The sequence below is a fragment of the Alligator mississippiensis genome, chromosome 1 (assembly GCF_030867095.1).
Source record: "Alligator mississippiensis isolate rAllMis1 chromosome 1, rAllMis1, whole genome shotgun sequence".
NCBI classification, from domain to species: domain Eukaryota; kingdom Metazoa; phylum Chordata; order Crocodylia; family Alligatoridae; genus Alligator; species Alligator mississippiensis.
Genome location: NC_081824.1, coordinates 94,692,256 through 94,718,199, shown reverse-complemented (window position 1 = coordinate 94,718,199; position 25,944 = coordinate 94,692,256). Strand labels below are relative to the sequence as shown.

General features: G+C 44.5%; 2 protein-coding genes and 1 long non-coding RNA gene across 11 annotated transcripts in view; 2 read left to right on the top strand and 1 right to left on the bottom strand.

The window, feature by feature from the left end:
- The window catches only part of SESN1 (sestrin 1), a 126,755-nt gene extending 108,267 nt beyond the window's left edge, over positions 1–18,488 (top strand). Inside the window, exon 10 of the mRNA XM_059732727.1 lies at positions 15,808–18,488. Within this exon, the coding sequence (XP_059588710.1) occupies positions 15,808–15,834 (27 nt within the window). The 3' untranslated portion in view covers positions 15,835–18,488. The remainder of the gene's footprint in view (positions 1–15,807) is intronic.
- ARMC2 (armadillo repeat containing 2) overlaps positions 1–25,944 on the bottom strand; it is a 192,561-nt gene that overhangs the window by 31,120 nt on the left and 135,497 nt on the right. For 3 of the 9 annotated variants that reach the window (XM_059732709.1, XM_059732706.1, XM_059732694.1), the window contains exons 13-18: positions 24,093–24,411; positions 20,984–21,106; positions 15,614–15,727; positions 12,417–12,549; positions 8,522–8,682; positions 933–1,319 (exon numbers count right to left, since the gene is read on the bottom strand). In XM_059732709.1, coding sequence (XP_059588692.1) covers positions 1,162–1,319; positions 8,522–8,682; positions 12,417–12,549; positions 15,614–15,727; positions 20,984–21,106; positions 24,093–24,411 — 1,008 coding nt within the window. In that variant the 3' untranslated portion in view covers positions 933–1,161. Of the gene's footprint in view, positions 1–932; positions 1,320–8,521; positions 8,683–12,416; positions 12,550–15,613; positions 15,728–18,587; positions 19,357–20,983; positions 21,107–24,092; positions 24,412–25,944 lie in introns of those variants that run through there. The other 6 variants (XR_009463941.1, XM_059732711.1, XM_059732714.1 and 3 more) reach the window with 6 other exon arrangements.
- On the top strand, positions 8,682–14,725 carry LOC132252153 (uncharacterized). Its single transcript, XR_009463956.1, has 2 exons — positions 8,682–10,975; positions 12,469–14,725. It is a non-coding gene; the product is annotated as an uncharacterized LOC132252153 (long non-coding RNA).

The window sequence follows — 25,944 nt, the reverse complement described above, 5'->3', positions numbered from 1 at the left end:
CCGAGGTTACTGGGGACCAAGGAACTTCCTGATCCTCAGCTGTCCATACTGTGGCCTTAATGGCACACCTGCAACTAGTTGCTTGGGCCTGCCCACAGCTGACTAAACACATGCCAGATGCAGACAGCTGGGGATGAGGGGGCACTACAAGATATGTTCATATTTAAACTATGATGCCAATCAGCCACAAAGATTTTCCACATTAAAAATGGAAGAATCAGCTATGTTGATTGTCCAGTGAATTGGTCTGATGTTGCATATTATCGTTTATCATGAGAATAACAGGTTAAGTGCAGGATAAATGTAATGTCTGCTAGTGGCCATATTTTGTTGTTCTACTTTAACCTTTCACTTACACAAACATACACCTACTGTCAAGCTATACACCAGTGCAGTGCATTAAGGACGCATGAAAACTTCCTGGTCATAGGCATCTTCAAAGTGACACAACAGTCTTATTTTAGCCAGTTAAATAATTAAGTACCCTCTCAATACCAAATCCAACTGTGTGATCCAAATAGATCCCACTGTTGGTCTAACTAAACCTCACATGCTTGTATCAAAATTTGTTAAGCCAGCTCTGTCTTGGGGAGGTATCTTTATGCCTCTAACTGAAAGCGTAAAGTGAGGTTTGTCAATGAGTCTTCCCATGTGTGACAGTCATCCAAGTATGGATAAACTTGCACTTGAAGTCTCCTGAGTTACCAGGAATTCTGTGAATATCCTTGGCATTATCAATAACCAAATCTACCAACCTCTATTGGGAACTGCCCATCTAAAAGCTCATCTTATGTGGCTGGTATAAACCACTTTATGACAAACAAACATCCTTGAAATCAACACCTGCACGTTAGTTTTATGGACTAAGACTGGATCTATTTGAGTGAGGGTGACCACATTTTCATTTAAGTTTCTCAACAGATGGCTAGATGTCAGATTAAAATGAATTTTATTCATCTTTCTCCATAATATCCAACATGCTTATTAATGTACAGGTTGCACTGGAAATATTTAACTGTATAATCTACATGGAAAAAATAACCAGTCAGCATTTAGAGTGGTTTCTCACATATTGCTAACAATCACTGTTTGCATTTACTTACTATTTTAAATGACTGAAGTATTCTAGGGTTTGTACTGCTAACTCCTCTAACTTCTGGATTAAAATGAAGTCACGGTGATAGGCTGAAAGAAGCAGAGTTGTCTCTGAAGTCTACTGAGTAGTTTCTCTGCCACAGGTTTGAACTCTGTCTCCCAATACATTTTGTGGTAGTCTCTTAAATCTTTGTCGAAATTGTAATCCAGTGCTACTTCTTCATCTGCAATTGGCAAGATAATATCAGCAATTATGAACACTGAAGAAAAAACTAGCTCTGGATTTTATCTCCAGGCCAGTACAATTTTACCTGTTCTATGTATTCATGGTTTAATAAGCAATTTCATGGTTGAGTTAAATTAGCAAGTACTGCGAGATGAGCAGTACTTAGAATGGAAAAACAAATAATGTTGTGGTCAGAAAAGCAAGTGTAAAAATGATGGTGTATGCTTCTATATTTATCACCTCTCAATGGTTTCACAATGCTTCCTTGTCTACAAACAAGAAGTTCCCTTCTACCCACCCTCTCCCCCTGCTTAACTGCCAGTTTGGAAACAAGACAAGGTGTTTTTATTCTGGTTTTAGTAGCATAGGCAGCAAGAATTCTCCTAGTAAGTTTAATTCCCCACTCTATTGAGGGTGAACAACCGTCTTAGACCCCTGTGACTGTTCACTCTGCTAGTGATCATTCACTGGTTTATTTTAATCTACTAGTAGGAGGCATGGTCACTAAATACAATATTTAAGCTTCTCCTCTTAGGGACATCAAGATCAGGAAATGGTAAACTTAAAGAGGCTGGAAGGTTTCTTTCAAATAACACTGCTTAAAGGAAGAAAGGCGGCGATGGAGGATGATAGAAGAAAAGACTCCATCAAATAAACTTACTGGTGAATTAATTTACTTTATGTGTTCCTGCCTGGCAATGACATCAATTATTAGCAGATGTGGCAAGCAGTAGAAACCCTTTCAAATAGGAGCCTTAAATGGATTTTGGATAAACATGCTTCCAAATTTAAAATCCATTGGAGATCAAGCACATCTGATAATTGGGTGAACAGCTGGCCGGGGGAGGACTAAGTGGTAACTTAAAGGTTATCACAGCCTTTAGGCCATAACTTGGCCTCAGCTGACACGGTACAATCTTTTATAAGGGGGACAATGAAGATACTGCCTTGTCCTTGTTACAGGGTTTGAAACAGAAAACTAGGGTTAGAAAACTAATTGGTACATATCAGGGGTGGGCAACTATTTCAGGCGGAGGGCCGCTTGATGAGTTTTGGTGAGCTGTCAAGGGCTGCATGGGTAGCCCTGCCTCTTCAGTTGCCCCACCCCCTGGTCGCCATCTTGGGACTGGAAGCCCCTGACTTTTGCCACCGGAAGCCTCGCCCCCTGATCTTTGCCACCAGAAGTCCCTCCCCTTGTACAACTTACCAGGTAGCAAGGGGTTGTGACCCCTCTAACATCCTGCCCCAGCAGTGGGGTTTCAGGGGCATCAGACATCCCCCAGAACTTTCCCCCTACCTGTGCCAGCTGGTCCCAAAAGGAGGAGGCTCTGTCGCCGCTTCTGCTGGCCAGTGCTGACCCAGTTGGGCTCGCCACATCCCCAGCAACACCTGGGAAGCTGGCTTCAGCTGCATTATGCTCTGGATGGGACAAACCCAGCCAGTTCTGCGCTGGCCAGGAAAAGCAGCATGCAGCTGAAGTCGGCTCCTCACTTGCTGCTGGGGATGGGAGAAGCCTGGCTGGGTCTGCACCAGGCAGCAGAAGTGGCAGCGGAGCTGTGTGCCACTCGGGATGGGATGAGCCTGGCCGGAGTAGCAGGGGCTCAGCTGCACTTTCTCCTGCCTGCACAGGTCAGTCCCCAACTCCGCCGCTGCTTCTGCTGGCCGGTGCTGACCTGGTCAGGCTCCTCCCATCCCCAGCAGCACGCGAGGAGCCGACTAAAGCTGCATGCCGCCTTTCCTGGCCAGTGCAGATCTGGCTGGGTCCATCCCATCCAGAGCAACATGCAGCTGAAGCCAGCTTCCCACATGCTGCTGGGGATGGGGCAAGCCCAGCCGGGTCTGCACCAGCTAGCAGAAGCGGCGGCAGAGCTGCGCGCCACTCGGGACTGACTGGCACAGGTAGGGGGAAAACGCAGCTGAGGCCCTGCCGCTCCGGCTGGGCTCATCCTGTCCCGAGCGGCACATGGCTCTGCCGCCACCTCTCCTCCCTGGTGCTGACTGGGCCAGAGCCACAGCCCAGCTGCTGCTTCCCCTCGCCAGTGCCATTCCAGCCTGACCCTGTGCGGCCCGAGCAGCACAGCACAGGGAAAGCCTGCCCAGCAGCCACTTTCCTGGGCTTACCTGCAGGGCAGGGCCCTTTCCAGTCCTGTGCAGCAAAGCAGAACCCAGCCCAGACACTGTTTCCTCTCACTGGTGCCACAGGTTCTGGCCCAGCCCCCCCACCCCTCTCAAGCTGCCAACATGGCCTGAGCCAGGGGTGGGGCGAGGCCAGCTGGGGCAGGTTGAAGTCAGGGTTGGTTGCCTTGCAACCAGAACACAAGGAAACAGCCTGAGGTGCTGCAGCCGGCAGCTGGTGCTGCTGGAGGCTTTTAGAGAGGAGGCAGCCACCATTACATGGGTTTTGAAGGGGCTCCACGGGCCAGAGGGAAGTGCTTGGCAGGCCGAATCCAGCCTGCAGGCTGTATTTTGCCCACCCCTGGTATATATAGATAAAAGACTACTCCGTGTTTGTCTGGACAAGGTAAAACACCACCAGATGCTGAGAAAAAGGGTAGCAGCAGAGATCAGAGACCCCAGCTTTCCCATCCCACAAGTCAAAGTTTTTTTAAAAGAAAGAAGCTTTAGGGGAATCTCTCCAACACACTCAAATGGAGCATCCATCAACAATGAAAAAGAAAAAAAAAAAGAATCCATGAGTTTCGGTCACTACACGAGGAGAAGGAAGGTTACTTTCACCACATGAGTATAGAATTTACACTCTGTTCTTTGAGGGCTACTGCAGAAATCACAAACAATGCACATTAAAACAAAGCTTTAGCTTGAGGTCTCTTTTTGAACCAAGTTGGCTGAAGTAAAGTTATATGGGTGGGGAGGGGAATCAATATTCAGATCCATGAATACACAGCAGAAAGGGACTGGTTCCAATCCTATGACAGACTGTCAACCAGCTCCTCCTCTAGAGAGGTTTTCTGGGCTGGTAACAGTCTTGTCCTAACAGTGACATTCAAAACTGTTACTGGGTACACTATATATAGGTGGAGAGACACAACAGGATTAACAAGGTTTGAGGAGTAAGAAAGTACTATTTATACAGATGCTCTTCTGATTAATGTTCACATTAAATTATAACTAAAACAATTATCCTTAAATGCTACAATTAAAACAATAATTGTAAGGGAACTTCTAATTGATGACAGGAGATCAAATAACCAAATACTTCTGTGGGAAGTCCTTTTGCACCCTGCCTGCGTGAAGCTAGGACTACAGATTAACCCCCTGCAGAAATTACAACCATAGGACTGCTCAACTGAGGAGATTCAGAAGAGCATCTATGCTGTTTAAGTCTGGCCTAGGTAGAGCGAGAGTCAGCAGGTAAAGCTATGCAGCAGAGCTCGCCTGGTTAGCAGCTGCCCCCGCAGAACTCCACATGGGGCCAAACCCTGCCCAGGGCAGCCCAGGCCATGCTCCCACCCACACCTGCCAACCCCAGCCTCAGCCCTGGCTGGTATGCAGCTTCTGGTGGGGTTGTTCCCAGAGTGGCTGCAGCCAGCCAGGCTTGCATTGTCACTGGGAGGTGAGGAGAGCACAGCAGCACCTGGCTAGCTGCAGCTGCACTGGGAACAGCACCACTGGAAGCAGAGCTGGACACAGGCATGGGTGAATTTGGCAGCTGCCTGGGGCCTGGACAGAAATGGGGCCCGAGAATGGTAATTTTTTTATTATTCTCATTATCTCTGGTGTAGGGACACAATAATAAAAGTTCACCAAGGGCCGCCAGGAGTCTAGGTATGGTGCTGACTGGAAGCTGCATGCGCTGGCTGGTGCCCAGGCCTGAGCTGGCAGAGCTGTTATGCTCCCCTTGCCTCCAGCTGCGGCTGCTGCTTCTGCCTCTGCTGCACCACGCTGCTCCGATTCTATAGAGAAATCCTATTTCATTCAGAAACATTTTTTTTGAGACCTGCCATTTTTGTAGCACTACAAATGTAATGTCCGTCCGAAGCTGTAGTATGCTCTTCTACGTCAAGAAAAACGTACTTTATGCCAACTGTGATGTACCTGACAGATACTATTAAGACAAGAAAGTCTATAATTAAATGCTTGAGGCACATGTGCACCCCTGTCAAAATGGGCACATGAACAATCATTCAAAAAGGAATCATCCTTTTTTTTTGCAACCCGAAAAACTCCAAAGCAAACTGTCAGGGATCTCTTTTGCCATGAACGACTGATGCCTACCAAGGCTGGGGGGGGGCACCATGGCAGTGAGCGGGGACTGCCTGCAGCCGCCAGTGTTGGCGAGTGGGGACCGCCCACAGCCAGCAGTGGCACTGTTGGCGATGGGGTGGGGGGAGAGGGCAAGGGTGAGCAGGGACCACCTGCAGAAGGTGGCGGCAGTCAATCTCAGGGGGGGCACATGCCCCCCCCCATCCCCGCTACGCGTTGCCTATGTCTCTTGCAAATATCTATGCCTAGTACCCACACCTCTCCCTAGCAACAAAACACTGCACACGTTTTCAAAATATAAAAATAAATTTAAAAAAAATTTGACCAAATATATCTCACAATTTTTTTTGTATTTTTCTTTTTTAAAACAACTGTAAGAAGGCTCCAATTAAATGTAATAAAAAGCTAAAGGAGTGAAATAAATAGGGAAGTTTAAATACAGTAACTGCAATATTATGTGGTAATCAAGTCGTGTAATTTGAAATAAAAGTTTCATAGTAGCTAGGGTCAGGAGGGACCTGAACAGATCATCTAGCCTGACCCCCTGCCACAGGCAGGAATGAATGCTGGGTTCACAAGACCCCAGACAGGAGATCATCCAACCTCCTCTTGAATTTGTCCAAGGTAGGGGCTAGGACCACTTCCCTGGGAAGTTGGTTCCAGATTTTGGCCACCCTAACTGTAAAATATTGCCTTCTGATCTCTAACCTAAACCTATTCTCCATCAGCTTATTACCATTGTTCCTTGTCACCCCAGGTGGTGCTGGGGAGAAAAGGGCTCTACCTATTTGCTGTTGATCTCCCCTGATGAGTTTGTAGACAGCCACCAGGTCCCCCCTCAGCCTCCTTTTGCTGAGGCTGAACAGGTTCAGGTTCCTCAGTCTCTCCTCGTAGGGCCTGTCCTGCTGCCCTCTCACCAAGCGGGTGGCCCTCCTCTGAACCCTCTCCAGGCTGGCCACATCCCTTTTGAAGTGCGGTGCCCAGTACTGGATGCAGTACTCCAATTGTGGCCTGACCAATGTCGCATAGAGAGGGAGTATAATGACTCCAAGATCCCTTTCCGCCTCTGTGCTTTCAAGAAGGGAACTCCCCAGCCTGTATGTATGGTGTGGATTCCTTCTCCCAAGGTGCAGCACCCTGCATTTGTCTATGTTGAACCCCATCCTGTTCTCGTCTGCCCACTTTTGTAGTCTGTCTAAATCTAGTTGCAGCCTCTCTCTCCCTCCCTTTAAGTGTCCACCTCGCCCCACAACTTAGTGTCATCAGCAAACTTGGACAGCGTGCTTTCCACCCCCTCGTCCAAGTCGCTGATGAAGATGTGAAACAGTGCAGGCCCAAGGACCAAGCCCTGGGGTACTCCACTGCTCACATCTCACCAGGCTGAGTACAACCCATCCACCACTACTCTCTGGGTACGCCCCATCAGCTAAGTTTTTACCCATCCAACTGTGTAAGCATCAATGCCACAGTCGCTTAATTTATTGATGAGGATGCTACTGTGCAGTAGTGCCGATTACCGTGCACTAAGTTAGTATCTGTAATTATGGTGCATTAATGCACATGTAGATATGTCCCCTGAAAGCAGAAGTTGGTACTCAGTAAAACTGTTGTGTGTCTGAGCAACATTTGCTGTAAATTCCTATATTTGCACTGGAGGGGCAAAGGCCCAGTTCCAATGAAAAATGTATAGCACAGCTGGAGCAAACAGAGTGAAACATACTAGCAATGGGGATGGTATGAAGATGGATGGGGTTGGCCTTCTTTTTAGCAGGGAGTTGGACTAGGTGACCTCCTGAGGTCCCTTCCAATCCCAATTTTCTATGATTCTAAAGAATGACAATTATGCATGCAAGAAGGCATCTTGGCAGGTATGTACTTGTGAAACATACAGGAAAGTCAATTAAACCATGGGGAGAGTAGCAACCATGGAGGATAAGAGGCCACTGTGATGTCAGAAGCGGACTGGCGAAGTTCGCCGATGACACTAAAGTTTGGGGTAAAGCGTCCACGCCTGAGGATAGGCTAGTGATCCAGGCTGACTTGGACAGGCTTAGAAAGTGTGTGGATATAAACCTGATAATATTCAATACCGAAAAATACAAGGTACTCCCCCTTGGGGAAAAAATACCCACATCACGCTTATAGGCTCAGCAGTGCAACATTCGCTAACACCACGACTGAACAAGACTTGGGGGTCATGACCGACCACAAGATGAACATGAGCCACCAGTGCGATATCGCAGCTGGCAAAGCGAACAAAACTCCATAGATGCTGCTCAAGTAAATCTCAGGATGTCATCCTCCCATTTTCTTGGCCTTGGTGAGGCCACAGCTGGAGTGCTGCATCCAATTCTGGCCTCCACAATTCAAGAAGAACATGGAAAAGTTTGAGAGAGTCCAGAGGAGAGCCACGCACATGATCAGAGGGCAGGAGAACAGGCCTTATGAAGAGAGGCTGAGAGCCATGGGACTCTTCAGCCTGGAAAAGCACAGACTCAGGGGGAACCTCATGGCAGCCTATAAGTACATAAGGGGTGTACATCAGGATCTGGGGGAACATCTGTTCACCAGAGCACCCCGAGAGATAACAAGGACCAATGGTCACAAACTCCTGCAAAACTGTTTTAGGCTGGACATAAGAAAAAACTTTTTTACTGTCCAAGCCCCCACGGCCTGGAATAGATTCCCTCCAGAGGTAGGACTCTGGACTCATTCAAGAAACATTTGGACGCTTATCTTGCTGGGATCCTTTGACCCTAGCCGACTTCCTGCCCCTGGGGCAGGGGGCTGGACTTGATGATCTTTTGAAGTCCCTTCCAGCCCTAATGTCTATAAAATCTGTGAAATCTATGATGTCACTGGGTAATCCACGGAAGTCTAACTGCTTTCTGCACTCACGCACATACAACCATCCTTGGTTTTTCTCCTACTGTGTTGTGCTTCCTGAGACAGGATAACAAGCCTGTAAAATCTTACCTAAAAGAGAATCAAGTAGCATAAGCAGTGTGTTGATATCTTCTTCCCCAAAGCAGGAGACAGCATTTGTGATGTTTTCACTATAGTTCCACAGGGTTTTGCATATCAAGCAAGCCAGCTGCCAGTCTGTAGGCCCAAAGTCTCTTAAGCAATCTATTAACCTGTCAGAAAGCATGACAAAAATAATACTCTTAATTGTGTTTTTTCCTGGTCTCTGCAAGAATCAAATCAGCCTAGAACACTGGCTTTCAACCTCTGTGGTCCACAGACCCCTGGGTACCCACAGAACACTTCTAAGAGGTCCACGAAAGATGACTGTGATCTGTCAGAAGTATGTAAATAACCCCACTTACAATTCAAAGGGGTCTGCACCTCCATTCAAAATTTCCAAAAGGGTCTGCACTCCATTTGACATTTTTTAGGGGTCCACAAATGAATGCAGGTTGAAAATCACTGGCCTAGAACACGTACAGACACCTGTCAAGATGCAGGGAATGAGGGGCATTGGCATAATATAGTAAGATTAAGATTTTACCCTCATCCTCATTCACCTGCCCCTTCTTTTTTTAAGTTTGCTGGAACCATGCCACACTAGAGATCATTTCTTCCTGTTGCGTTCCTCCAGCATGAACTCTGTTGGTGACATTGTACCTACTGTAGAACATCAGAGAGGAGTTTAGACAAGAATGGACTTTTACCCCTAAATGTCAGGTTTGTAAATGTTATAAGTGTAGATAGTGAATGTAGTCCAGACTCATGACCTGACTCCTAAATTAAGTTGCATCCCTTCAACCTACATGAATTTAAATACAGCAGTTTTCTGGTGCTCCATTACAGAGAAGTAACACATATAACCACTGGTGCAGCACAGCGTAACCTAAGCTTTTAATTCTTTGGGGACTGATCTTTGTGGTCCAAGCAGGCCTCTTCCAATGCTATTTACTATGTTTGGGGGGGACCCAACTTATTGTACACCCCAAAAGCAACACAGACAAAAGCACTTGCCTCTTCCATCCCTGACACCAAACAATGGCAGAGCAGGGAAAAGCCCTGAGCTAATACAGGTCTGTTCCATGCAAAGCAATGGTGACAGGGGACTCCCAACCAGTGCATATATTCTGTGTAAGGGCTTTGAGTCCAGCAGACACTCTGGGACTCCATGTCCCCTTAGCCTCCCAAATGACCTGTGATCCCCACCACCAAGTCACTTAAGAATGCAAGTTACTCGGAAGGAATAAGTTAAAATGAAGCAGCTTCCTAGGAATGAATCATGCCCTTCCCTTCAATCCCTGATGGGATGAGCCCAAGGATAAATAAACTGAATGTCCCCACTCATGTATAGAAGTGGGCAGCATCAGCTGTGGGTAGTTAGGCATTCTAGCTCCTGCTGACTGAAGAATGAAGACCCAAGCTCTTCCACAAGGATCAAGTCCTTTGCTTCTCAAACCACTTACCAGAAGAGGAGGAGCCCCAAGATGCTATGAATAGATTCTATGAATCTATGCTGAAAAATCAGCCTATCCCCTACCAGAGGTCAAGTTGCTACAAAAAGACATTAACTGTGTCAGGAATAAAAAGACATCACATCATGAGACTACAACAGAACATCAGAGAAACATGAAAATGTAATCTGGAAAAGGGTCTCCAAATCCTACACCAATTGCCCAGATCCTTGGAAAGGGGAACCTTCCACTCAAGCTCAAGAAAAAACTGTTGTCACTCCAAACACAACTGCAATAATGTCTAGGAGAGTTGTACCAAGAGCTAAAACCCAACCTGAAAACTGGTAATAGGAGAGCTGGAATAGCTGCTCAGGTGCCAGTTGCTAGGACGACCAGAGGGAGCCAGTGTCCCACACCTGCTAGCGGTCAGCTGACCAGAAGGGGAGGGCCTGGCTCCCATTTAAACACTAGGACTGAAGACAAGGGGGCAGTTCCCTGTCAGCAGCCAGGAGCTCTCTGTTGTGGGAGAAAGGAGAAGCTGGATGCAGGAGCAGCATCTGACACGGCTGCAAGATGAAGAATCCCTGGTAGGCTTGAATGTTATGGCCAAGCGGCTTCTGTGTATGTTATAGCCAAGGGCTTGCATTTTGGTTTACTGTTTGTCACCGGTGGTTTGGGTGAGGCTATTAGGGGTTGGAGGAGGCCTCATAGGGGACCCACAGCAGTGTGGGAACCCCAGCGCCAGTGAAGGTGCGGCATTTGGGGTGCACTGACCCCAGCCCCAGAGAGGGGCAGTTGAGAAGGCCCAGAGAAGGGGGCAGCATTGCCTCAAGACAATAGAAAAGGCTAGAGCCTCGGAGTCAAACCCTGTTTGGTGGGTTTAGACAGGGAGGCCTAGCTAGAGAAAACCAGGGGACAGTCTCACATAGGGGAAAGGCCCCAATATACCCAATATAACAGGCAGCCTCCCACTCGCAAGAACATCATCATAATTTCCATCAAGACGTGGCAGGTGAGTATAGGGCGGGACATAAGAACCCTAAAGAAGGATCCAAGGGCACCCCACGCAAGGCGTGGAGTACTAGGAAGATGGCGCTGGGAAGGGCGACTTGTTACAGAGCTATATTCTCTTAAAGAGAGTGATCTGTCTCTTCTCTCTTCATCAGGCAATTATTATGGAAGATTGACAGGCAGCAGACTTTAAAACTTGCTCTACATTTTTGGCATTTGACCCTCTGGTTCAACTGAGGCCTCACTAAACCCAGCATGTTTACATGGTCTACTTTATCTTGGTACAATTATCTGAATGCCATCAACCCAGATACCAAGGATGATTTGGATAGTCAGGATTATCCTCCTTGCCAACCACGTGCATGACATTTCCCATCATCCACATTTGCATGCTTTGTTCTCCCTCAGTTTGCTCTTCCTTCTTTATATATTCTCAGCTCTTTTTCCCTTCTTTTTAAGTCTAAGCAAGAAACTCTCATTGACTTTTTATACTGACTTTATTTTGTTGCTATTCTTGTCTCTTTCCCATTTTCCATTTTGCAAGCTACTGAGAATGTGGGAAGAAAGCACAGGTTGTGGCTTTGTGTACACGAGGTTAGAACTAGCTTACTGCCTGGAGTACCTCTCATTGTTGTCACTATCCATAGGATTGGGCATGGGGGACATCCTCTGGTCTTGAATTGGGACCCAGGCTGCCCCTGCCCAACCCAATTGACTAGCTGATCAACAGGATCAGGCAGAGGACAGCCCCCCAGCCCCAGTTCAGTAGGTTTGGTGCTGGCAGTTATATGATTGGGATCGGAGTAATTTTATGTATCATCTCAAAAATCATGCATCCTGCCATAAAATTCCTAATTGTGCCATTAATGTCTGCCAGAGGCCCAAATAAGTACTTCTTCTACCTTAAGTAACCTTCCCCACCCCACAAAAAGACCTGTACTGTACCCAGTGTGAGGAAGGAAGGGGCTTCCTTGGGACTATAAAACGAAACTACTCCTCACTACACTACAGGGATGGTGCAGTGATCCCTTTGTGCATAATAACCATGCCACAGCAAATTATCACTGAACCCAAACAATCAAACTCAAGCCTACTATGGGGCAGCACAGAGTAAACCCTAAATCACAGAGTTGGAAGGGACTCTGATGGCCATTTAATTCAACCTGAAGTGACAGCTAATCACCCAAAAAGTGAACCAAGGAAAAAAAATGCTTGTTTACTTCCTCTATTTGGAAGTTGAATTTAAAACTATGATAATTTGATGAAATTTTATTATCAGATCAACTGCATACCCTCTTATGCTGACCGAGGGAGAGCACTTGCAAAAACTCCAGAGGATGCAGAAACCACAGCAGATTGAGAGAACAGCTGATTATAACAGACTCATGATCTAAACTCATTGTTGTGATCATGACCTGTTGTAACCTTGATCAGAAACTTACTTTCTAATTCCTCCTTCTTCCTTCAGTATGGCTCGTTTGTTCTTATCCACAGTAAGGTTGAGCAGAACTCCACAGGCGGAAAAGCATACATCTTGATGTTTGGCATCGAGCAAAGCAATCATGAACTTGTAGACTGGATTGTACAGCAGGAAACAAAATTACCCCCAAGAAGATGGACTTGTATTGCAAAGGGTATTATACAAATGGAACAATACACTTATTAAATTCATATGCTCAGAGAAGGAGCCAGAACCACCTGAAAATGTTACCAGATACCATGTTAGCACAACGTTGCCAGAACTGCCTAAGGCAGGGGTGGGCATTATTTCAGCTGGCAGGCCACTTAACGAGTTTTGATGAGCTGTCGAGGGCCACACACAAAATCTTTCAGAAGATATCATTTTAACAAATTACAGATAAAAAAAATCGTATATTAAAAATCAAATCTCTATATTTTAATTTTATTTTAAAATATATTTGTGTCCTGATTTATGTTTTTTTGAGTAGTGTATATAGAGATGATTGAATAATAGCTCAAAATAAAGTCTTACTCTTGTATATTGTGTGTTTAGGGTGCGGGGTGGTGTGTGAGGGGCTGCCTGTGTGCTAGGTGACAGGAGCTGGCCAGGGTGGTGGAGGGAAGAGGCGGCAGGGGGCACGTGCAGCAGAACTCACCCAGGTGGTACAGTGCAGGTGTGGCCTGCCCTCTTCCCCACATCCCCCATCCAAGTCATGGCTGCCCTCCATGGTGCACTGCATGGGGCTGAGCCCCACCCACTCCCACCTGGGGCAGCCCGCATTGTGCGTCTGCCCACACCCACCAATCATACTGGCCAGCATGCACAACTTGCCAGTGGAGTTGCCATCTACCCACTCAGCTGCCAAAAGGTAGTGTAAATACAGCAACAAATATGCTTATCTCACCAGGCAGGCAAAGTGGATGGAAGGCAGCCAGGAGCTGTAGCTGTAACCCTGCATGCTGGGGCAGCTTCCTCCCTGCCTGCTGCTGCTTCCCTGCGCTATCCAGTGCCTGGAACCGCGCAGCAGGGGCAGGAGAAGGAGAGGAGGAGAAGCTGCCACTTTTCAAACTCAGATGACTAAAATAAAGTTAACTTAAAACATCTTTGGGCACCTATCCAAATTGAAGCGGCAGCTAGGCAATTTCATGGGCCAATACTGGTGCTCACTGCTATTTTCATGGGTTTATCACAGTGCCCGCCCTCCCCCAAGCCACTGATTTGCTGAGGGGCCCAGCTGCCCTGCCTCTTGCCACCAATTGGTAGAGGGCTGCCCTTCACATGGCCCTGCCACTTGTTGCTGATTGGTGGAGGCAGTGGGGTGTATGAAAGGCAACCCTCAGCCAATCAGCAGTGGAGGAAGCGGCTGCCATCTTGGCTGCTCCCCTTTGTCCTAGCAGATTCCCCCCATAGTGGGCTGCGAGGCCAGGCCACAGCAGCCACTGGCTCCCACTCGGGAGCTAGCATTTTATTTTTAGTAAGGTTTTTTTTCTGGCAACTGCATACAAAATTGTGGAAACTGCTGTTTTTTGCAGTATTCATAGAAACCGCCGTTTTTCGTGGTTTCCATGAAAATGTGATTTGAGTAGGTCCCTACACGTAAGTATATGAGTTCAGAGGTACTGAACTCCCCCTTTACCTCAGTTTGAGCTAAAGGTCCTTGCTGCTTCTGAAAAAAAAAATCAAAACACCTATATAGATGCCTAAAAATAGGTACCACATTTGAAAATACTGGTTTAACCCTCAGCAGGAACTAGAACTTTGAACACTTCAAGACAGAGCTCGAAAGGAGAGCGATGTTGTCAGGGGTGGATCTGGGTGGAGGAGGGTAGCAGCAGTGTTACAGTGGCACCCCACTTTGATTCCTGTTCCACTCAAACTTTAAAAACCAACTGCCTGGGAGAGGCAGCAGCATTTCAATTCAGGCAGTGATGAGGGAGTCAATTGTTTCTATGCCTCATTTTAATGCATCTGATTCCTGTTAATCTCTCTCCACTCCAGAGTGGTTAATGAACCCACCTCTCTCTTTTTTAATGATTTTGATGTTCCATTAATCAAGCTATCCTTTCTTCTGCAATTTTGCTGTCTGTTAGTTATTATTGGTTAGTTATCCCTGCAGACTGTTTAATTCAAGCTAAAAACCTTTACTCAAGTGTGGAAATGACTGACAGTGAAGTGTTGGAAATACTGTCAAGATACTCAAGAAGGCTAGGTATTGTATTATGAATCTTATTAAGAGATGTACATTTAACAATAATGACCACATGACCAATAAAACAATATTTTATACTATTTTGCGTAGGTTGTAGTGTTTTTTTCTTATCTATATATAACGCCAGCTAATTAGTACACATTGCAATAGTTACATTTGTTTTTTGCTTTGCTCTTAAACCAAAAAATATAGCCCTGGGCCCTACCATATTACTAATGTTTTTAGTTTCTCTCTAACTGGAGAAAAATATATGTTGTAGTATATGTAATAATTCACCACACCACTTGCACCACCTTTTCAAAATCCTAGATCAGCCCATGGATGTCATAACACAAGGAGATTATAGAGAAGTGGCAGTAATTAAACTTTTACAAGATACTTTCTCTGGATGGCGAAGGAGCTGTCATTTGCTCTAGGGTTTCTCATCCATCAAAAGAAAAAAATGACAGACTACTGCGGAGGCCGGGGGGGGGGGGGGGGGTGGGTCTTACATTTACACTTTTTTGTTTTCTTTTGATGAGGCCATTAAATGTTTTTGAAAGTATACAAATGAGCACTTGAAGCATAGTCACATACAAAAATCAGGGTCCTGTAAATCCAAACTTTTAAAAATGCTTAGATTTTATTTTATTATACTGAATCACTGCTGACAGAATCAATAATGTGGGTGCTAAGGAAGAGCTAACAAGAAATTTCAAAATTTTTATAATAATTTAAAAAGGAAAAAAAATACTTTCTGCATTTTTTTCTGTGCAACAAGTTTCAATGCACTTTCTCCCTCAAGTAACTTTGGTTTCAATAATGCTCTAGTAAAAGTGGACTCATTATTCTTGTTGGTACTCTGGCTACTGGATTTTTCAATTCTACATTACAGTCACACCTCTTAAGATTGCTTGCTTATGTTTAGAATTATAAGCATCCACCTAAATAGGTTAAAAAGCATCACTACTTATGCAATAGGAACTCACTCTTTCTCTTCACAAGGAAGTCACTGATTTCATGGTACTGGGAAAGATTGCCAAAGACTCTCACAGCCTCCAGAATTCCATCCATATTGCTGCTCATTAGCAGTTTTAAAAGCACTATTGATTTGCAGAGAAACAGAAAAGTACAATTACCATTACTTATATATAGCACAAAATGCATGCTTCATTCTTTACAGATAAACATGAAGATAAATCTCTGCTGACGGATCTACAAACAAAATGGAACACGTAAATGTAGGATGGGACACAAAAAAAATGAAGTGGCAAGCATGAGCATATGTACAGGTTATTCCATTGTTTGAATATCTGCTTAGTCAATATTTGCTGGAATGCCTTTTGTTCAATGGGTAGAGAAATATGGTACACTGGCTCACTGTAGACCTGGGAGTGACCTAGAGAAGGATTGGTTAGGAATGGATTTAGAACATAAAAGGAACTGTTAAATCAGATTGCTATCCCCAGTTCTGCCAGAGATTGGAAGACTGGCATGGCTAAAGAGATAGAAAAGGCACAGGTAGAGGGCAGAGAAGAGGTGATTGCCACAAAATGAGAAATGGCTGGGTTCAGACAGAGGTTTCTGCAGAAGGAACCAAGAGGAGTGGATGGATTTTGGACATACTCCATACAGAAAACAGCAGGATTTAGGGATAACATCAGTGTGTGGAGGGGAACCAGAAGGGAGTCAAAGATAGCAAGCAAATTGGGCAGAAATGATGGTGGCTTTGTTGACAGAAATGGAGGATGATGTTAAATGAATCCCTTACTTGAACCATATTCCTACTGATGGCAATGGAAGTTTATTAAGAATAACAGAACTCTGTCTTATTGGACCATGATCTATTACAATATAATTATATTTACAAATACAAAGCCTTAACTCAAATACAGCCTGCACAATTTATTGACACTGCAGTTTATCTGAAGGCTTTTCCTGCTGGCCACCTCCCTGCCCTGTTAACTTCATATTGAGTAGGTTGCATGACTTTTTTAGAAGAAACAGCTGGGTCTCCACCATTGCCTGGAAGGGGCAATTTGCCCTGGAAGATTTCATTGCACAGTAATGGAGCACTGCAGGATCCATCATTCATCAACCTTCACAGAAAGCCTCCATGATGAAAGATAGAACCACTAAGACTGTCACTCAATACAGAAGGGATTACATGACAGACAATGTCTATACTTTTGCCATAGAGGAAAGAGAAGAAGTTGGCTTCCCTCTCATTCCTTTGGCTGTTGCCAGAGTTGAGTTAAATTTGATTCAGAAATTTCTGAAGTGATAATCTTTTTTCTCCAAAATCTAGCCAAGCTACATCAAACAGCAGCATTTCTTAAAATGTTTCCTAGGAGAAGCAACTTGTTGACCATCTGGCTAAAAGGGCTTTAACTCTCCTACAAACTGCTCAATTCAACCAGGGAGATGGCAGTAGGTAAAAATGGTTGGTTCCTCTAGTATGGAAAAGAGGTGGAATTAGCTTCTGATCAATAGCTTTTGGGCATCGTTGGCTCTAGGATATTTTCAATCTGTATTTCCACCACTCTATTGTGTTCTATGGTTCTGCAAAGCCATCTGCTCAGCAAATAGACTTGCAGAATTGAATTCATCATGAAATCTAAAATACTGTTACAAACATGGGAACAAAAGGATTTTTAAAAGAGTCCTATCTTAAGAGATGAAAATCTGAGGTAGCATTATCCTGGCTAGGGACAGACATTCAAAAAGTCTGAGCCTGAATTGATTCAATATTTGCAGGTTAGTCTAACCTGCAGAGACTGAACTGATTTGCAAGTGGATAGACATTCACTTTTGAATCGGGCAATGCAGGCACATGTCTGCAGTGGCTCAGGCTAGAAGTTGGGGGGCACCAGAGTGAGCCCTGCCTTCCCTTCCACAGTGCTGAGCTGAGAGGGGATGTGCCCAGGCCCTGGCAGGATGCTATAATTAGAGAAGGGTTTAGACTCCCACCCAGGGCAGCACAGTCCCCAGCCAGAGAGTGCCTGGAGGGGAAGGCAGCCCTTGCCAGGCTTCCCCCTCCCCATCTCGCTACTCAAGCCCTACAAAAGAAAATACGCATCTCTCTCATTGGTTTCAAGATCTTCTTATCTGCAGGGTTTATTTACATTTGCAAGCCACTGACTTCTAGCTCTAAGCATACACTGTTCTGTCTGCCTTTGTTCCAGTAAAATCAGAGAGACACACAAAGACAGCTCTCAGCATTAGCTAGAATGGGAGGGGGGGCATGGCCAGATGCCAGCTTGGGTCCATTCCGCTGGGGTCCCTGCCATTGGAGTGTGGCGGGAGGGGGAGATCCCTGCGTGAGCAGCGAGGGGGGCGGGGCAGAGGAAAGCCAGGCAGATGTTGCTGTCTCCTGGCTGCAGTCTCCACCTCCTTCTCAGCCAGCTGGAGCTCCAGCTAGGGAGGAGAGGGCCAGGGCCAGCCCTGCTCTCTGGAGCAGACAGCCCAGCCCAGGGCTGGAAAGCATGCTGCGATGCTGGGGGACTCTGATTTCGCTTAAACCAGGAAGGGGTCTGGGACAGAAGTTGCATAAACCGGTTTGACTCAAATCAGTTAAGTCTGATTCAGCCAGGTTTATCTTAAACCAGTTTTGGCCATTTTGAAGCTATTTTATATGCACTGAACTTATGTTCTGTTACTGGTTAAAACCAGTTTCTAATCACTTAAACCGGTTCAAGTGTAACTTCTGTCCCTAGCTCTAGTGTTAAAGAACTGGCCTTGGTGTCAAAAATGTTTTGTGCTATTCTTCTGTCTACCATTGACTCAGTCTAACCTTCAGCAAATCACTTTAACTGTTTCATCTTCCTCATCTGTAAACAGAATAAATACTTCCTTCCCTCAAAAGGTGTGGAGAGTTTTAATTCGTTAATGTTTTAGAGAACTTTCAAAGACTCAGACTAAAGTGTGCATAAAGGCACAATACATGAATTACCAGTGCACAATATATACATTACCAGTAACATAGCATTTCTTATTAAAAAGAATTGTTGAAGAGAAGTAGATTCCTTTGCATCTACTTTAAGATTGGACAGCATTATAAACTGATTTTCATGTTTTAACCATTTCACATATCAGCTTGAGGTAAGACGCATTAGAATGAGCATTTACTTTAAATAAACTGTCCAGCTATCGGCTGTCTTACAAATAACACACTTTTAACAGAGGTGACATCACTATATGTACAATCCCATTAGATTAACTGAATAGTTGGATTAACTAGGAACATGGTCTTTAAAAGAAAACTATGATTCCCTGTGATTAAAGATCTGATCCAAAGCTCAGTGAGGCCAACAGAAGTCTTTTCATTAGCTTCAATAAGCTTTGGATGAGACCCTTAGAAAACAGAGGCATATAAACACTTGAACACATAATTCTAATACGTAGAAATGTCTATTTTTGAGCAAAGTTCAGCTGCCCATCTTGAAACTAAATGTACTCAAAGTTTATGGTTTATCAGTTACTTTTCTGCAATGGTTTTAGACATTGCTGACCTGCACATCATTAAAAAACAAGTTTCCTTCCCATATATCACGTTGTCTCCTAAACAGCAACAAGTCCAATGACTATGTATAATTATAGTAATAACTGCAGATTTAATTACATTTTCAACGGACCAAGTCCAGCTCCTTTTTCCATGTATATGAGGGGTCCCAGAGCCAGTAGAAGGGTCCTATTGTACGTGGGCGGCCAGAAGCATTGGATTCTGCTTTTCCTGAGCAAAATGAAGCAGCACTTTATTGTTGGAGAGTCTAGGATAAAGAAGCTTGAAGGATCTACTGCTATGCAAACCCACCGGTCACTCCCTGCCTTCAGGATTTCGGAATTAGGTAAAAAGTCTTTCCCTCCTTCAGACAATAGGGCAATTTTCCCAAGTGCTCCTGTGGTAAAAACTGCACCTTCTCAGTCCTCCTTACTCCACAGTTCTGTTCCCTGTGTCTGTTTATTTCAATGACAAAATAAGCTTTTGATTCTCATTTGGTTAGTAATCAGGCCAGTATAGCTTTGGGAGAACAAGATGGATTCTATTCCGGATCATACAACATCAGCAAAACTGTTATTTAATAGAGGGAATGTTGTCTAGGTGAGAGGGCCCTGGTATTGAGTCAGGAGACATGGGGCATGCACAGTTGAGCATGCACGTGTGCTTTGTGGTGCCTCAAAGGCTTTTGAGGTGTTGCAAAACACATGTGGTACACATCAAAAAGTTCTCTGTGCTGGATATTTGTAGCATGGAGCCAAAATTAGATACTGGGTAATCCTGGTATCTAAAAAATAAGGCTTCAAAAAAAAGTGGGGCGGTGTACACAGCTGCAGTGTGCGCCACCTGAAACCAGAGCCCGGCTGGTCAGAGCAGCCACACTCTGGCTTCTAGCCAGGCTCTGCACGCCCAGATCGCCACCACTGCAGCCCCAGGAGGCCCCCAGGAAAGGCTTCTGGGGCCAGCCCAGGTACTGGCCCCAGCATCCCCCACCCTACCCAGGCAATTTGCCACGCATCAGAGTACATATGCAGGGGCATTACCTGGGGACATGTAGCAGTGGCACATGGTTGCTATTTGTCCCCAGGGAAATGCACGTGCATACTCGTCTGGACATGCCTGTGGGTTCCTATTCCCATTTCCACCATTGACTTACTCTGTAAGTTTGAGCAAGCCATTTCCCTTTTCAGTGCCTCCATTTCTCTGTCATCTTGACTGTCATGTCTATTTAGAATGGAAATTCTTCAGAGCAAGGAGTCTGTTACCTTTTGTACAGATTTTACCATAAAGGCCTAAAACTCACAACTGCCTCAGTAACAAATTGTTCTTATACTTAACTACAAACTTCCATTTGCAGAATCCCTATTTCCAGGAACCGATTTCTGAGCCAGAAAGAAAACAGCTTTGTTTTCAGCTCTTGACCAGAGTTTGCAAGGCTAGCAATTAAAAAGAACCAACCGCCTTTTTACTTGGAAATGAAGCATATCTAATCTGAAGTCAAAAGCATGGAATCCCACAGTGCTATTTTTATATTTTTTCATATAGGCTTTCAAGAGCTTAACCAAAAATTACACAACAGAAAACAAACTGCTGAGGCAGCGAAATTTTGGGGGAGAAGGACTGTTTTTTTATCTACATGAATACTTCCACACTGGTTTAAGTATTATGTTTTGGCCTTGGATGCATGCTGGGATGGTCTGTAGTTCAGATTTTGGCCCTGGAAAATGTGTGTCCTAAAGTATACTGCTAACTATTATTAATGATTCTGTCTTCCTGAAGGCCCTAATATAATCAAAACAAATAACTTATCTCAATATTCTAAAACACAAGGAAAAAGGAATTGATTAAAAAAAATCCTTACGCTCAGCAATGTGTAGTTTCTTGTCTTGAACTGCAGAATTCCTCACTTGGTAGTACGATAGGCTATTAAGTGTTGCTGTTGCATTGATGACCAGCTCCTCACAGTCATCAATTGACTTGTATTCTGATCATAGAAAAAAAATATACCTTAGAATAGGGCAGTCCAACTTTTAAGCCCCTAAGGGCCACATGCCCCCAAAGCTGCATGCTGCATAGGTCACACCAAGCATGCTGTACAGATGGTCCTGCCCCACTGCTGCACTACATGTGATCTCAGGCAAATGTGATCCCTGCACGACCTGACCTGACCCTGCAACCTGCTCATGTGTTCTGCCCCTGACCCCATGCAGGGAGGGCCCTGCATGTAGCCCCAATCCCTCACCCAGGTGTGGCCCCAGACTCTCCCTCAGCCCCTTACACTACCACACTGCTTCGTCCCCTCAGGTAAAGGCAGGAAGCACAGTGTAAGGAGGGAGAGAGGAGCCTGGAGAATCTAGCTGCTCTTGTAGCTGGAGCAAAGGGGGGAATGGCAGCTGGGTGAGAGCCCAAGTACTGCAAATTAACCCCGCGTAGGATACATGCAGCCTGCAGGCCCCCCTCTGGAAAGCCATGCTTTGGAACACTGAATAGCAAACTTCATCACAGTTCCCATGAATGTAGATGTAGGAGACCTAAAATTTGCCCAAGCCAGGGTTACAGTACCTGTCTGCATGGATCAAAGAGCAGTCACAACTCATTAACATGAAATAAAGCCAGTTTCTCTGCTTAAGATGAACCTTTGCAATTTGTGAAAAATGTTCCAATTTTCAATCATCTCTGATGTTAACACATATAGGGCACGTCCAGATGAGTGCGCATGTGCAGAGGCACAAAAAATAGCACCAATACAAATTTATGATGCTGCTTTTTGCTGCTGCACATGCCCCTGCATGTGGGGTTTGATGTGGGGCAAAATGCCCCACTTCACGGAAACAGTTGTTTCCCCACTCCTCCCAGTTCCTGGCATGCTGGAGGAGCTGGGGGTCAACTAGAGGAGGGGAGATGCGCTGGCTGGCAGCCAAAGCTTCTCCCTGGAGGATCCCGCCTCCGTGCCTGCCAGTGCATGCTCCTAGAGTGTGTGCCACACTTTTTTTTGGCTGTGGCTTTTTTTTTACACTGGGATCTCTCAGTGTCAAATTTTGGCACCGTGCTACAAATTAGCAGTATGGCAAATGGGGTTCACCTGCATGACATGTGGTTTACAGTGCTTCAACCAACTCTAAGGTGCTGCAAACTGTATGGGCGTGCCCATCTGGACACGCCCACCAGGTGTATCTACACACACGATTTACTGCACTTTTAGTTGACTAATTACCTCCACAGTAAAGTGTCACTGTCTACATGTGTCCAGATATTAGGGTAAGGTAAATTAATTAACTCCGCTGTAAGATAGTACTGTTGGGAACAGTACTATCTTATGTTGGAGTTATTAACTGTAGTGAAACACATGTAAATGCTGACCTGAGCGTAAATTGCACCTGGTCAGCCTAGGCAGCAGGACGCCAGACCCTTGCCTGCTGCCTGGCCACACGGCTCCACACGTTTAGCACTTATGCTCCAGCCAACCCCTCTACCACCCAACACCACCACCTGGAACCTGGGGCTGACCCTTGAGCCTGCTGCCAGCCCTGGTACTCTGCCTGAGCTCGAAGTGCTGCTCTCAGGCACATATATAGACACTGTGCCTGGAAGCAGTTAACTCCAGCAGGAACTGCTCCAGACTTTATTGGCTTGCATTAATTTTACATGTAGATGCACCCATAGGCCGTGTCCACACCTGAGGTTCTGGGGGCCTCCTGGAACTGCAGTAGCAGTGTTCCTGCCGCTCAGAGCCTGGCTGGCAGCTGGAATGCGATTCCAGCCAGCTAGGCTCTGGTTTTGAGCACCGTGCACTGCTGCCATGTGTGCTGCTCTTTTTTTTTTTAACATGTTTTTTTTTGACCCCGGGGTCAACCCCCCTTCTCCCCCGACCCCGGTGCTGTTCCCTTGCAGCGTGGAGAACAGCCGAAAGTGCAATATGTTGCACCAGAGATGTTTCTGTGGCGCCACATACTGCACAGCCACGCTCTTCTGGATGTGGCCATAGACTCTGAAGCTTACATTTGTTGAGTGGTATGGCAAAATGTAATGGGTTACATGCAATTTGAAGGACACTTGACAGTCTCGTCCTGTCCGATACAATAACATTTGTACTGCAGCTGTAGCACACCAGAATCCTGCTATAAGGAAAGTGGTTTTTTTTAAACTCTGAATGCTGGCACTTCTGACACATTAAAATTGTTCCTGTTGTTAAGTATAAAAGTAGAATGGGAACAGTTTACAGTTTCAGACATTCAACCACTGTATTGCCAATGTAGAAACTATCCACTTTTCAATAAGATGGAGGTGACCCAGGAATGCCAATACGAGTCCCATTCTTCCAACTCTTCGTGCACATAATTTCCTCTTGAGTTGGGTAACAATGTGTAGAATCTACTGATTTATAATGTTAATTTTGCACATTCCATATGCTTTATGAAGGCAGATAGAAACAAGTCTGTGACATACTTTGGAAATCTGGACACTTCAAAGGCTATCCTTATGTGAACATGGAATATCCCCAAAGGACTAAAAGTTTCCAAATTCTGAAATGATTAAATAATTCATGGTAAATCTGTGACAAACTTAACTATAAACTTTTTTTGTCTCAACAACAATAAGCAGTGTATAGAGTATGTGGCAATAAGGAAGTTTTAAATATGTGACCTTTCATAGTGAGACACAAATATAACATGAGACCTCCCGATTCATCCATTTTACTTGAGCAGTTTGCTGTATGGTTTATGATATGATTCATGGGGCACCTTTATAGGCTACTTCCTCTTAGGCACTGAAATTCAATATGAATGTGATAATGCTACTGCTGTTTAAAATATTTCATATACTGCAATTATTAACATTAGCTAATTGACCTAGCCATATCACCAACATAGCAGATTTCATTAAGGTTCTGCCTTATGTGAAGGTCAAGTAGTATTTCTGCCTTTCAGATTGGACAAACAAAATACAAGAAAAGGAAATGCAGACTTTACCTAGTACCATAATGAGTAGTGCCACAATGTAGTGATTAGCTGCCAGAGCTGCTCCTATACTGGGATGAACGGAGAGATTAGCAAGCACTCTTATCAGTTTTATAAGGACATCTTCTGCTTCCGAAGGATGCTTTTGGGTTTTCTTTTCTTCTCCTGCTTCATGCTTCCTTTTTTTTTCATTTAAATCAAATTCACTGTAGATTTGGAATAATGATGTCAGGATGCTAACACTCCCTTTCTCTTTAAAAAATTGCTCACGGGCCTGGTTATTCTTTGCTGTTAAATTACCAAGAATGAAGACAATACGAACAACCAAATCCTGCAATAAAATGTATAACCCATGTTAAAAAGGAGAAAAAAAGTTGAAACCACTAGCATTTTGAAAGATAACAATACTTAAATTTTCTACAATGTAATTATAAGCAGTTACAGTGTAAATGAAGAAGCATTAAATACAGCAAATAGGAAATTATCTTCTATGTTGCTATATTTCATAAACCAGTTCAGAGAGGAAATTAAAAACATCTGACTAAGGCACAGGATTGTTGTATCACAGAGGCCATTAATCTTGGGATATACCAAGTTGAAGAAAATTATTTTTATAAAGGCTCATGGGACAGCAATTTAGAGGGATATTCTAGCCATATAAACTGGAGTTTATTTGTCTTCTAAATAAGCAAATATAATCTGTGAGGGCCAATAAGGCTTAGTTGTAACCTTACACATTGCTTGTACCCTCAAGGGTCAAAGAATTTAGAGTAGTAGTCTCACCAAATTTGCACTGTGAATCACAAAAAAGGAGTCTGTTTAGATGTTGTCATTAAAGGTATACTTCCTCTTTACATTACTCTTCTCAACAAATGGAGGGGGAGGTGGGAATGCAACTGAAAAGTCTGCCATGTTGGGGAATTCCCCACATGATTACATCTCTCTTGTTATCTTCATTTCGGCCACAGCAGAATCTTTGTTGTGCAGCAAACTTTGACTCAACAGAAATCCCAAAACTACCTTCTACCACCATCCTGATTTTAATTCACCAGTATGGGAGGGAAAAATAAAGAATAATAAAAGCTTAAAGCTGTCCAAATGTAAAATTTCTGGAAAAAATATTCCTTTTGCCATCAAAACCTAGCTAGTTTTCAAAAGGAAAAGTCTGAGTATAGGTTTAATTTCAACAGAGAAAGAAGTGATATTCCTTTGAATGCAGCATAAACATTTCACCTCTAACTCTTAAATTATTGCAGTAACCCATGGTTTTGGTAAACAGTCTATGTTTTTTCCTGATATGCAGTAGTGATATCTAGTTACTATAATCCTGAAAGGTATATATCCTATAGCTGACCAAGAGACATTCACAGAATAGAAATAGTCTCTCCCCTCACCTATTTGGGTTAACTACTGTGTCTCTCCTTCAACTTTTTCTAAGAGTGATAATTTTGATAACATCTGAATGTCATCAATGCAAGACCTTTATGAATATTTTCCCTGTGTAAGTAATCACCAATAGTTTTCACCTAAGCAGCCACAATCCCCAATTCACAAAGGCAGTGAGAGTCTGCAACAAACAACTGATGAATCAGAAGAGAGAACTGAAAAAAGCAGGCAGTCTAGTTTGACTCATTTATATGGACTTTCTAATTTTGGTTAAAATGGTATCAGCCCAGCAACAGTTTTAACCAATCAGGGAACAAACAAACAGGTACCAAATAGCAATCGACTGGTATTTTGAGAGTGTGATCTCAACTGTGCTTTCCATCTACAAACTATGAAAAACAAACCTACATAATATTACTTCGTTTAGCTTAGCACATCCGGTTTTGAGAAATATTACAGAAGTTTCATTATCATCTGC